Below are 14,639 nucleotides of genomic sequence, written 5' to 3'. Positions count from 1 at the left end.
AGGCTAACATTCCCATGGATAAGAAATAGAGAGCTTAATTGCTCACAACCATTTTAAATTGCTTAAAATTTAATGGTTGTTAACTTGGATAATTTTGTGCAGTTGAGAAGTTATCCGAAGTTAATTTCGTAAGCTTTAAATTCTCAATTAACCTAAACCTTTAATTTAAATTATCTTAACCGCAGGGTTTTAGAAGAAACAAGACGTAGAAATCTTTCAAGCGGAAGATCAACTATGCTAAAATGAAGCACAAATCCAGTGTGGTGGAAATGGATCGTTTGAAGGAAAAATATCTTATGCCTGGTAATTATTATAATTGATAGCCAATTAAATCGATTTTTAATTCATATATGCACCTTTCTTCGCTTTATCTGAATCTAGATCACTACATCTGGTCTCAGTGGTAAATTACCCTAATGTATTGTCTCAATAACGTTTATAATTTCGGACGAGAAATTTGGGGCAGTTTCTTTGCTTGTACTGATTTTATCGAATTGTAACCACCAGACTTTACAATCATGCCGTATGTACCTTGAAGAACTTATAGAAATCACGTATCTAAAAGAGAATGATGTAGAGGGGGATGATTAGTAGTTAGAAATCGGATCGCTGTAGCGGAAAAAAGCTAACCCTAGGCAAAGAGTGATTATATAACCAAATTCAGACAATTGTCTCGCCCATCTCCTGACATTTAGGGTTCTTAACCTATCACCCATGAACCGTGTGCTCCCTGATTTATTACCGAAAACCCATATTGAAGAAAACACCCGATACTACAACTGCAAAGCACATTTTAATAACTTGAGCACAAAACTTGTTAAAAAGACAACAATTGTTCCCCAATTTGGTATTTTTCCTCACGCGTGCAACCAAAATGACCGATTTTTGTCAATAACTTAACGAATAAGCATTAAAAGCTTATATTGCTTTATAAGTTGTATATAAATATGTGTTTGGGGTCTTTTAAAGGAAAATTTAAGTTTAAATTCCTTTAAGTTCCCAAATTAGGCCTTTTTTGGTTCCGAGGCCAAAAAATAGTTTTTTGAATGTCATAAAATGAAGACGGAGACCTTATGTTGCTTTAAAATTGTGCCCATTATAAAAATGCCCCTTTACCCATCCCAGACGATTTAAAGTCCAAGGAAATAGGCAAAAATACGGCTACAAGGGATGTTTCAAATGGGACAAAATTTTCCCCGAGTAATACCTGACACCAAAAAAGGAAAACTTTCCCCAGAGCCTTTTGAAAATTTTAGACCCACAAATTTTTCGGGGACACTGTGGTATAATATAAACGATCCAATGGGTTTATCCTTTTAGGCGATTTGGAGAATTTCATTTTTTGTTTTTTCGTTCATTTTAAAACCATAGAAATATTTCACGGGAAGCTTAAAATGTTAGGGGGGGGGGAAAGTGGAATTTTGATATTTGGATAAGTCATCCACTTTTTCGTGAATACCCATAAATCCATTGAAAAAATTTACAAATACCTTTTACTACAAAAAGGTTATCTAAAATTGTCCCCAGAAATTCGCTAAAATTTTTGGGATAGATGTAAAATTTGTAGAAATTTGTAGAATTTTCGTGAATTATTTGAAAAATCTAAAATTCACATTTATCTAAAAAAAAATGAATCTCAAATAGTCCCCAAAAATTTATAAATTTTTGGGAGATAATGATAAAATTGTAAAATGTCAACCACTTTTTTGGGGATTACTTTCTACTTTAATTTAAAAAATACCCACTGGCTCCCCCCCTGTTAGAACTAACCACTGACATACAGGGCAATCCAACCGTTTACGGACTATACGGGTAAACCCCCCCCCCCCCCCCCCCCCCAAAAAAAGTCCCCCACCCTTAGACGCCATTGATTGTTTGGGTTCTTTTTAAAAGTATCTTCCCTAATCTTTTGTAATCCTAAACAAAAAAAAACATTCAGACCCTGCCACATCTAAAATTTTGAATCTAAATGATGCAAAGGGCTTTTTTTTTCACTTTGTACGAATTTTTTATTTTTGAAAAAAAGGCCCCAAAATTTTTTTAAAAACTTGGAATTTTAATTAACTCATTTTTGGCTAGGATAGTGATTTTTTAAATATTTTAGCAACTTTGTACATAGAGGAGTTTGGGAAAAGTTATACATTACCAATATTACTCCCCTTTCCCCCAAAATGTCAACTGGCCCCCCCAAAAAGTCTTTTATAATTTGGCTTTGAGACTAAAAGCCAAAAATGGGGTCCCAGCCTTTAAACATATTTTGCATCTATATAATGGAAATATTGGAAAGCTTTGGGTCATGATTATTTTATTTTTTTAATGAAAAAAAAAATCCCCTTATAAAATGCTAATTTCCCCCCTAAAATGTCTTTTAAAACCTATAAATTACTAGGCTTTTCCAAAGATGAATGATCTACATTTCTTTAAATTTTGATGTTAAAAAAACAAGTGCCAAAACAAGAGCTATTATCGCACACCATGCGAACAAAATATAATTTTGACTTTTAGGGGAAAAAAAAGACATTTTAGGGGGCTATCATAGGTTTCCCATAACTGTAAGTCCCAAAACCGGAGGTCCCGGGAACCCGGTCCGGGATTGGCAATTTTAGTACCCGCCCGGCCCCGGTAAGGTCAATTCCATTTTTCCCCCCGTTCGCGGGCCGGGGCCCGGCAATGGATTTATGATCCCGGTCCCCGGTTTAAATTTGGTTTTGGTCCCGGTCCCGTCCGGTCCGGGCAATCACTCAAATTTTCCGGGGTTTTGACCGGGGTCTTTTTTAATAATTTCATTCATGTGATTTTAAGTTTTTCTTTATTCATTTTGGAAAATTCATTTTAAAACCTCTGACCAAATAAAACAAGTTTAAAAAAATTGTAAACAGTTTGGAATAAATGTTACATAACCCAAAGTGAAACTAACAAATTTTCAACCGGCTACCCCCAATTGTCAATTGGAATTTGGGGAAAAAACTGTTAATAATTTTAGGGATCATTTATTGAGGAATGAGGAAGAGGGTGAACGGTAATCAGACAGAACATTATTTGGGGTAGTACATTAGGCCCCTGCCCATATTTTACGGTTTTTTATAGTTTTTTCTAATTTTAAAATTCTATTATTACTTTTTCAAATTGTTCAATTATAAGTAATGAAATTGCAGCTCTCAAAAGAAATCCCGTTTTGGTCCCCGGGCTCCCGGTAAAAAGAATTGTTGGCCCGGTCCCCGGGCCCCGGGAAAAATAAAATCCCAGAAATTTTGGTCCCCGGGGCCGGGACGGTAAAATTTATAATCCCCGGGCCGGGCAAGTACATTTGGATCCGGTCCCGTCCCAGTCGGCCCAAAAAATGCCCGGGGCACTCCGCCAAAAACCGTAGTTTTTGACTTTAATTTTGCTAAAGCAGTCAAATTGTCTATAGAGAAGGTCAGCGATTATGGGTTGGCTTGTTAAATACGGTCACTAAAAAAATTTCCAAAAAGCGGGGGTATTTAAAAAACCCAAAAATGCAATTAAAACCCCAAAATTTTCACAAGGTTAAAATACATTGAATCCATTCTTTTTTGCCAAATTGTAGTTTTTTAACTAGAAATCTAACTTAATATTACAGGTGTTAATTTTGTTGACGAGTTACTGTTTCGCCGTAAGTTCTGGGTATTCAAAAAAAGTCCCCAAAATGTCACAAAAGTAAATTGACCTAAATTCCACCATTTTTTTCAACAGAGAGAAATTCTAGTCTACACAACCTGTTTTACCTGAAGTTTTAGGGGTGGTGCACGTGACATTTTAGGGGGTGATTACGGTTTTGAGGTACTTCCTTTAGTGAGTGAATGTTTTCAAGTAGCTTAATGTTTTAATAAGACAAAACAAATAGTTCTAGTGACAAAGATAAATCAGGCCTCCTGTACATTTTGTAATTATCACACATATAGAAATGACATTTTAGGGGTGGTGTTTTTAAAACGAACTCATTTCAACGTCAGAAAAATTGTACCTTATTCTATTTTCAAATTTCCAAATCTTGGCAGGCTAGAAAAAGGTTTAAATATTATTCCTAGACACTTCAGAACCCTGTAAATTTAGCCCTAACTAGGCAATCTGGGCCCCAAAAACATGTTTCCAAATCGGACACAAATGTTTCCACGAACACGGATTAATCTTCTGCGGCGAGCGCGATCTGTTTATACTGATAAAACCCCTAAGTGTCAACAACTTTGAAAGATTTTTAGCGCCGCGCGGTAATACACGCATTTACAAATTTTTACCCCCCTTCCGTAATCAACCGTTATCAAGACCCAACCCCCCCTCCTGACAGCAAAAGTACGTAATCATGGCCTGACCCCCCCCCCCCCCCCCCCCCCCCCTTGACTATTTTCCTAGAAAACACTTTATCTACGTTTCATGCTACCCTGATCATGCTATGATGATGAGCCGAAATCATTGTTATGATATCCGGCCAAGCAACTTCTAAACTACTTACTACTGCAGGGTGTCAGAATTATTGGCGTGTTTGAAATTTTATGTGTATTTTATGATGAAATCAATATTTTTCGCCGGGTCATAACTTTACTTCTGAATATCTAAATTACCAAATTCAAAAACTGTTCTGTAGATAATCGTCTGAAATTTTTCTTAATTTCAGAATTTTGTGTTGATGTACCTCAAAACCCATAATTTAGGCCGTTATTTAAAGGGTCGATTCCATACTTGGTTAGATTTACGAAAGAGTAAGAGATTTTGTGTAATTTTTTTTCGGTGAATTTTTTCTGAAATTATTCTTTAGGCTAAAGTGCACAGCTCTTCAGGCGATAGCGAAACATATAGAAAACTATAGATTTTATAAAAGCTTTCTTTCTCCTCTAACTGACGCAATAAAATATAGTCAGGCGGACTCATCCTGGAATTTAGGGTAAGCAGCCGAAGGCTTTAAGTCCAGTAATCCAAATTTTTCTCTTTCGTCGTGATTATCGACAAAATTTAACTTCTTTCGGACTTCATTTTTAGACTAAACTGTAGTATGAAGGATTATTTCTTGAATGATCAAGACTCCATAGGAAACTGACACTCAGAAGTCAAGTAATGATCGTTTCTAAAAGCTTGGGTGGGCTAAAATTTTACGCAAAATTGTCTACACGCCAATAATTATGACACCCTGCTGTATTATAGCCGGATATTCGATCAATTTCTAAATTTTATCACTATCAGAGTGAAATTGAGTGGAATTTGAATTAAAATATTGTCAAATTGTTATTATTCTAGAGGGTAAAAAAGAAAATGTTGATAACGTAATCAACGACCAAACCCCCCTCTATGTGTTATGATTCATGTTTGACTATTAATAATAATTATTTTCCTCAGGAGACGTACGTGCGAAAGACAAAATTTGCCTAGCTAAAGAAATTCTAGCTAAGAAAGCAGAGTTCAGAGCAGAATTGAAGCAGAAAGCTGCCGACCAACATAAACACCTCTCAGCGCAGCAACACAAAACAAAAAAAGGTGGCACCCAATCTATTCACCCAACTCCTGACAGTACATGGAATCACCCCAGACAATTACAGACTTCCTCTGGCGTTTGGTCTTCTCCCTGGAAAGCGGCAAGAACACTACACAAACCTACTAGAAGAACTGGATCGCTTTGGACCTTTCCAGCCAGACACCGCCCTTTGCGATTATGAAGCTGGGCTACGGAACAGTGTCACTGCTGTCTGGCCCGGGACTACTCTACGTGGCTGCTACTTCCACTTCAAACAGGCTCTATGGAGGAACTTCGCTCGCTCCGACCTTGTTCCGGAGTATCAGGTGGTTGGATCCGACATCCGGAAAGCCTTCCAACGGATCGGAGCTCTACCTTTCATCCCTCCTGGTGACGTCCACTACGCATGGCAGACCCTTAGAGTTAGACCTATCCTCTCCGCAGATATGGATGTCTTTACATTATACTTTAAGTCCACGTGGATGGGAACACCAAACAGACCTGCTCGTTTCGATCACCTGTCCTGGAACCAGTACGATTGCTGTCTAACTGGTCTCCCACGCTCTTTGAACCTTGCAGAAGGATGACATAATGGTTTCCGCAGCCTCGTCCAGTGTTCAAATCCTACCATCTGGAAATTCCTTGAAGCCCTCAAACTAGAGCAAGGACTAACAGACCAGAAGATCACGGATAGGCTGATGAGAAGACCTCCACCCCAGAGAGCTGCCAAGTGGATAAGGTACGACTCCCTTCTGGAATCCTTCATGCAAGCCTACAATAACCAGGAGTACGAAGTCATTGATTATCTCTCTGCTGTTTTTGCTGCACTATGAATTCGACATTTGATTATTGATATTAACGGTTTTATGATATTGGTATTTAGTTATACTTTCGATTGTACTATATTTCAACCTTACTGCTAGGTTATTTGATCATTGTTGAACTGTGTTTCAACGATCAATGCTTAAATTATTAGAATCTTCAATTATGTTAGGCTTGAACTACTGTGAACACAATAGAGAATTAGATAGTCAGCCAGGTCTAATGATTCCATTTTATCTGCATCATCCGAAAGTATTTTGTACCTTTTATTTGTGATCTTCATTGACACAATATTTGTATATCCATAACCCTGTAACACGAACAGTTTTAATATCAAAACCGAGTCTTAACTGTTAGGTTATTTAAAATAGCTGACATCGCTTTCGTAATTGGTGCATCGTGTGACCACCCAGACCACGGAGAGGAGATCTCAGTCATTCCTCTAGCAAAGCAGCCAGTTTAAATTGAGAAGAGTAGCCCCTGATGGGTGGTTACAGGTTATCAGGAAGAGAGAGCATGAACTGGACGAGTTTTGATTTAAGATGGTGTAATTCAGATATTATAGGCTAGGGCATTGCATTCAACAATTTTGGGCCTGCACTTGCAGATGAATCTCCGTACAGCGACGGATTCGCTGCCAAGCTGTGTCTGCAGATCGAATGACTGCAAGGTTTCTAAAACATGGCCAGGAGACGAACTGCAATGTTGACAACCGTTTACTTAAAGATTTTAGAGTAAGCATTTCATGGAATGTTTCGACTGTAATCTTGAATATGACTGAAATGAATTATTGATAGAATAAAATGTGTTTGAATTCTTGTCTTGCTGTAACAAGGAACCCACTCAATTTGACCGAGATTATTCAATAAATATTAAGAACTTTATCAATCTAACTATTAATTAATAGACATTTTGTAGAACTGATAATCGCATGTCATACTCATAGTAACCTTTGAGCAGTACTCTAATTATAGTCTAAAACAATTTATTGCGCTGGTCTGTGAATTGTACTGGTTGGTAAAATAGCCAAGAGCTTGCTGAAACCATGCAAACGCCCCCGTAGGTATAGTGGTTGTATGTGAAGACATGTACCACGAGATCAAGTTCAACAATAATCTCACGAAAAGAGAGATAAAACATACCAATACCATTATCAATGACACTGGCTGAATCAAATTATTATATGGCCATTTGTATGTCAAACAATACGAAAAAATAAAAGTTTGGCAAGGAATAAGTTTTGGGCCAGCAAGTTGCAAGTGCGAATTGGTAATCAGAACTAATGGTGCAAATAATCATACGATAATTGATATGGTATAGTCGGTTAAGTTGATCGACTACAGTATATATGATATAGTACATGACAGTAATTTTGTATCAAGACACTTATACATATTACTTCGAAGTATTCCAACAGCTACATTGTTACACACGTGCAACCAGCCAATTGCAGGAAGCCGAAGGATTTATTTTGGCCAGTGACTGTTAAACTTAAAGTAGTGTGTACCATACTTACTTCGCCCGAGACTGCTGCAATGTGCAGCTCCTCATTTAACCCTCACACCCGATTTCCCGAGTATTCGGCTGAGTATACCGGGGGGCTGCATAGACCACTCAGGATCCTTAGCTGAACGTCAACGACGCTTACCCCACAACCAGGCAGACAGTGGGATTCGAACTCGCAACCTCGCGGTTGCAAAGCTGGTGTTCTAACCAACTGCGCTACCTCTCCGTTGCGAGAAAGGAGCCTTCCCCTCATTTCCAAATATAGTCATTTGTGACGTCATAACCATAGTAACGCCATAACCATAGTAACGCCTAGCGATACATAATAGCGACGCGCATGTTATTTTGATATTCGTTTGTTTTATTTGCTGCGCGGTGTAAATATTTATTTTGACCAGTTATTTAGTCATAACTTTTTATAGGAACCTGCGCTAGGTTTCGCTTTTCTTGCGACATCCGATTTGGCGTTTTTCCTATCGGATGGTATATAATTTGGCCACAGCGCAAATATCGCACGATAATCTTATTCCTATGAACAGCTTGAGCCGGGTGATTACTTTTTACTTAATAAAATTGAGATCACTGACAATATAATATGCTAATATGCATTCTGAATTTTAAATGTTACATTTTTCACCTGGAAAACCGCTTTGACATCGGTAACTTTTTATTATACGTATTATTGGTTGTTGATATAAGCGGGATATGAATAATATATTTCATTTTAAAGAAAATTAAGAACGGTATTATTGGCAACTCATTACACATGGTTCCAGGTATCCTCAGAAATGCACTTACCAGCTTGAAACCTCTAGTTGCATCACATTCACATATGTTGTTATTATTGCATGTTCCATCAGTACAATCACTATCGTCAGCACACACTGAATGAAGATAACATAACTATTAAACGACTGATAGATTTTAAGCTATTTGAATAAATTGGTAGCATTAAAGTGTCAATCACTAAATCAAAAGCATATATTTATTGTTGTATACATATTTTACTTTTAGTATTTTGTCACTCACCGATACACGACTTAAGGGTTTCGTCAAAATACCCTGTGTTGTCACAGGTCAATGTTTGTACATCCACATCGTTAGATCCTCCTGAGACATGATATCCATCTGTACACGTGACAGTGACCACAGCGTTTACATCATACGGTCCGTCCGCACTAGCAACTTGATTGGAGAGAACAAACGCATTGCACTGAATAATAGTACACAGTCTTGGATCAACGAGAGACTTCTTATGGTTGGCTTCACACACGCACACTCCATCTGTGCATGTTCCATGTTCACATTTCGATTCATCTACAGTGTCAATACAGGCTGAAGGACACAAATTGTATCAGATTATATAAAAACAACTTAATTTAATATTGAACAAAGTAAGACAACTAAAATGTAATTTAATATATTTTTCAGAATATTTAGGCTTTGACAAACGAAAACGCATTAAGATAAAAGATATCGTATAAAATACGAATCGACGGACTTGGTGAAAGTCGGGGGTATTGGATAGGATTCTAGTTGAAACCAAAAACAGAACCATCAACACATTCTTCATCTTATTTGGAAAACAACAGTCTATTCAAAGCCCCCTTGGATTGTCTTCATCAAATGCACTTACCCACACAGCCAACTGTACCAGCGAAGCCATCTACGGGATCAGGAACAAAACTACCAGCATCACATTCAACGTTCCCTTCGTTATCATTCATAGATGTAGCCCAGGAAATAATGTAGTTCTCAGAACAAGTGATTGTTGCTTTAGTACCATCGCTGTAAGTGTAATCTCTACTAAAGGGGGACATTTCAACCACATTTACATCAGTGGTTAATGCGTCACACTCTGGATTCTCTGAAAATATGAAAGATTTAGAACCGGAGTTATCAAAAGCACTAATAAAGAACACAAATAACAATTGAAACTGTCAATTTATGAATAAATTTATAAAAAATTGACAATTTACGCCCCGTCACGTCAAAGCAGTATCTTCTTTTAATAAATATGTTATTAATGAAAATAAATGTGCGACACTCGAGCGCAGTGAATAACAGTGAACAGTTCTCTTTACATTTACAAAGACTATAAAACCACCACTTCAGAATGTACAGTTTTGTGTACAGTGTCTCTACTCTCTGTTTTGAAAAAATGAATTAACTCTTATCATCTATAATATTTACTCACCAACACACGCCTCAAGGGCTGGTTCCAAATCACCCGAACTAGCGCAAGTTAATGTTTGATCTTTAGTACCAACTTCTCCGACATAGTATCCATCTGCACACGTGACAGTTACCTGAGTGTTATAATCGTACGGTCCAGTGACATCAACAGTCTGGTCGGTGAGACCAGTCAGTGCAGGACACTGAATTAGGGTGCATAATCTTGGATCGCTAATAACAGACTTCTCATAACCATCATTACATTCGCACACTCCAGCGTTGCATGTTCCGTCCGTACAGTCTGATATGCCGTCAGCACATGCTGAAGAAGAAAATACCATTCAGATTGTATTGAAATAACCATCATGGTATTGTATATTTTTTTTATTGAAATCTTTCAATTATTATCATCAGAATTTATCACAATGTCAATGTTGTATAGAATTTCTAAAAATGGACTAGAGAAACCAAGAAATGCCTTGACAAGTATACAGCGATGATAACAATCAGGGGACACCAATACACCCAAATAACTAAACAAAAGGCCTCGAGAGACCTGATGAAAAGTCGAGCAATTACATTGGGCCCCAAGTGCAAAAGGAGAAAAATGGGCAAATAATACGAGCTGTGACCTTAGGAGGCATTTCTAGGTTTTAAGAATAATGGCCACAACCCAGAAATTCTCAATTACAATTGGCTGATTTGTAATATTTCCAATGGAATGAAGTTTTAACGATAGAATTTAAATAATTGAATATAAAAGACTAAATCAAAATTGTATCCGAATAAAGCAAAAATGCGTGATGAGTACCTCAAAAAAAATAATAATAGAGAAATACACTACCCGTAGTCAGGAGAAAAAGAATTGTCAGGATCTGAACTAGGGCCAATATCTACAGATGCAGTACAAACATGTTCCTTCCAGATGTGTTTAATAAGTTCTGTTTTAAACACACCTGGTCTGATAATCTCTCGAAGGGAAAGAGGAAGTCGGTTCCAAGTGAGATGAGCTCGATAAAAGTAAGATTTAGATATAGCTGAGCCAGGTGGAATTGAAGATATTACTGATAAGTGATCAAGATGTGAGCTTCTCAGTCGGCTTGACCCGGAGAAGAAAGTAAGGTAATGAGGCAGAGTGGTGCATGGGTGGTATTGATGCACTAGGGAATGAAAGAACTTGAGATCATGGTAATCAAACCTGTACTTTATGGGCAAAATATTTAACTGTTTACAATGGGCATTATAGATTTCCTCTACACTATAGCTTACACCGTAATCATTACGAATCCATTTGAGGGCCCTTTTCTGCAATCCTTCAAGCCTATTGATAGTGCTGCTGGACGCTGGTCGCCAAATGATGGGACAGTGTTCGAATATTGAGCGTACAAGAGTAAGATACAAGACTCTTCTCTTGTTCAGATCATTAATAAAATGACAATTTCTCTTAAGCATATACAAAGGTATAAACTGATTTGCAGTCACTTTAAGTATTAACCATTCAAAATTCACTCACCAACACACGGCGCTAGGATTACGTTAAAAGCTCCCCCTTGGTTACATGTTACAGTTTGTTCTATAACAGTGTCGTCATCTGCTCCTTCGACAAAATATCCTGTACTACACGTAACAGTGACTGTAGTGGTTGGGTCATATGGTCCAGTGACATCAGCAGCTTGATTGGTGAGAGTAAGTGCAGGACACTGAATTAGGGTGCATAATCTTGGATCGCTAATATCAGACTTCTCATAACCATCATTACATTCGCACACTCCAGCGTTGCATGTTCCGTCCGTACAGTCTGATATGCCGTCAGCACATGCTGAAGAAGAAAATATCAACCAGATTGTATTCAAATACTCATCATGGTATTGTATATACAAAGGTATAAACTGATTTGCAGTCACTTTAAGTATTTACCATTCAAAATTAACTCACCAACACACGGCGCTAGGTCTTTATCAAAAGCTCCCCCTTGGTTACATGTTACAGTTTGTACTGTATCAGTCTTGTCAGCTGCTCCTTCGACAAAATATCCTGTACTACACGTAACAGTGACTGCAGTGGTTGGGTCATATGGTCCAGTGACATCAGCAGCTTGATTGGTGAGAGTAAGTGCAGGACACTGAATTAGGGTGCATAATCTTGGATCGCTAATATCAGACTTCTCATAACCATCATTACATTCGCACACTCCAGCGTTGCACGTTCCGTCCGTACAGGACACAGCACTATTACATTCTGAAGAAAATATTCAGATTACTATAAAATATAAGAAAAAATAGACCTCAGTCTTGACCGAAAACACAGTAATAAAAGATCCAAAAAAGTACTATATCAAGCGAGAGGCATCATCATTCAGCACAGCACAAAAACACCAAATGCCACAGACATTTGGAAAAATTCACGATCGAAATTAACATCTAAACTAAGTTTAAACTCTCTAATTAAACACTCACCTATCTAAAAAACTATAAAATTAGTAACAAACACTAATCAATAAAATGAATAACTAACACTCACTTAATCAATAAACTGAGCTAGAAATCACTTGCATATATTATATTAAAAGTAAGAAAACACTCACCAACACATTCAACAGCACCACTAAAACTATCTACCAAGGGCTCAGGAGCCCATGAATCACCAGCTCCACATTTGATCACTGCACTGTTATCAGCTGCAGATGCTGCCCAGGAATATATATAGTTCGTTAGGCACGTAACTGTGGCTTGATCGTCTAAAGCGTAAGTATCTTGGTCGGGAACCATGTTTTCGACATTTTCCGTTAATGGATCACAACTCGTCGCTGCGGATACGATGTGTTAGTTGTGATAAGAAATTGATAAAGATTTATGAGATTTTTTTGAGGTGATAAAATACGAAGAACTTGGAACTTATAAAGTTATGAGTCCTGACGGAGATTTCATTTAGAGTAAAGCTTGGTGCTTGGAGAGTTAATAAGGTTTGTGACACTAATTTACTTTTAGAAAACTCTGTTTCTATTCAGTAAAAACCAAGGGTAGTCTCCATCTCATCCTCCTCAGAGTAAACGATACAGTGCAGCGTTACACTTTACATCATTACTAATATCTATGTTCACTGATCACTTTTATTTTCACGATCTTACCAATACAATGTCATTGCCTAAATAGCTATCTTAATGGACACATTATGTCTACTAGCAGGAACCCGTCTTACCCTAAAGTGGTGTCAAGACTCGAGAGACTAAAATAATTATTACCTATTTAATTCGCGTTTTTGACACCACTTGAGAGTCCAAATTTTGGGCACTAAAATTATTATTCCTTGGCCAATTTTTTATTTTTTCATGCTGATTCGAAGGCCATTAAAGCATTTGACCCAGTCAAAAAAGTTTCAGTTGTATATCTTTTACGGTTTTTGCGGAAAGTCGCGTTAAAGTTGATGCCGTGGTGTCAGTAAAATGGCACGGATATATACACATATATATATATATATCGTCTCGCTTTATATATAGTAAGATTGAGCTGGACATGAATACTTGAAATAACCGGATTTAACTAGCAAGAGTGGTGAGACTTGGCTGGTGTAAAAGTGAGTGAACTACAGGCGGAGTACGAACAATGTTCAGATCATATTGTAAAAGATTGTTCACAGTTCAGTCATGGTTGAAGTGGGTTCACACGAGGTCTCCTCACCTTAATTTGTCACGAAACCAGTCATCCCCAGTATATTCAGCTTGTTTGGCCAATCAGCACTTTACCAATAACCCAACACATACACTGGGGCACGTTATAAAGCACGTACAATGTTTGGTGGGACACATAGTGCCGTGTAAAGGAGGACACCTGGTGATCCTGGTCCCGGCTACCTGGCCCCCCTCACCTTGTATCGTCTTACCGCGCTGTCCTTAGTGCACACTGTCACGTGACACTCGCTAATCTCTTGTAACGTGCAATCTATCTACCAATCACAGGATGGTAGATCACCCACGTGGGCGGGGTTAGCCAATCAGGGGGTGTGATGAGGTGGAGTGACCAGTTGGGGAGGAAGGTGAGGAATGGTTATGAGATATATAGTTCTTGTGAAGAGGAGGAAGGAGGGTGGTAGTCCCTCTGATCTTCAAACCACGTGGGGTTTGAGGTGCCCAGCAACGACAATCCTTAGCCATTATGTTGTTATATGTGGGCTCTACACACTATTAGGTTATTAGCTTGATTATTAATTTCATCCGACAGTTATTTAATGTGATTTAAAGTTTTACGGTGCGGCCCTTGGAGACATTCCTCGCTGTTTATTCCGTTATTTAGATGATGGAGTTTAGAGATGGGAGGAAAGGAATCCGAATAATTTGAAATATTCCAATTTTTAGGGGTCGGCTAAGTTGGTAAAGCACGCACGAGTTGAAACTTGATCTCGTGAAATATTTCAGGTCACTGTTAAATAATAATTCAATGGTCTGTTCGGCTTGACACCTTAATATATTGAATTGGTTATCAACTAACGGCACCTACTGAAACATAAAAAAATAAAATTTATCCACCATAATTTTCAGACAGTATTGAGTTGAACTGTGTAGAAAATGCACCAAAACCATCTCCTTAACCCTAACATTTATCTCTTCTTTGGTTACATTCTAAGCACACTCCATCCCCCGATAAAATATAAATTGAATGTAGCAACGGACGAACGA

At 37.9% G+C, this 14,639-nt stretch overlaps 1 protein-coding gene and 1 long non-coding RNA gene across 3 annotated transcripts in view; one reads left to right on the top strand and one right to left on the bottom strand.

Moving 5' to 3' along the window:
* The window catches only part of LOC134820566 (fibropellin-1-like), a 42,647-nt gene that overhangs the window by 16,677 nt on the left and 11,331 nt on the right, over positions 1-14,639 (bottom strand). For both annotated transcript variants that reach the window (XM_063831020.1, XM_063831019.1), the window contains exons 2-8: positions 12,552-12,773; positions 11,903-12,205; positions 11,481-11,786; positions 9,990-10,289; positions 9,429-9,659; positions 8,822-9,127; positions 8,591-8,676 (exon numbers count right to left, since the gene is read on the bottom strand). In XM_063831020.1, coding sequence (XP_063687090.1) covers positions 8,591-8,676; positions 8,822-9,127; positions 9,429-9,659; positions 9,990-10,289; positions 11,481-11,786; positions 11,903-12,205; positions 12,552-12,773 — 1,754 coding nt within the window. The remainder of the gene's footprint in view (positions 1-8,590; positions 8,677-8,821; positions 9,128-9,428; positions 9,660-9,989; positions 10,290-11,480; positions 11,787-11,902; positions 12,206-12,551; positions 12,774-14,639) is intronic.
* On the top strand, positions 238-6,387 carry LOC134820720 (uncharacterized). Its single transcript, XR_010160914.1, has 2 exons — positions 238-303; positions 5,350-6,387. It is a non-coding gene; the product is annotated as an uncharacterized LOC134820720 (long non-coding RNA).

The sequence above is a fragment of the Bolinopsis microptera genome, chromosome 9 (assembly GCF_026151205.1).
Source record: "Bolinopsis microptera isolate Bmic1 chromosome 9, MBARI_Bmic_1.0, whole genome shotgun sequence".
NCBI classification, from domain to species: domain Eukaryota; kingdom Metazoa; phylum Ctenophora; class Tentaculata; order Lobata; family Bolinopsidae; genus Bolinopsis; species Bolinopsis microptera.
Note: the sequence above shows the minus strand (reverse complement) of the source record. Positions and strands in the feature narration are given on the sequence as shown.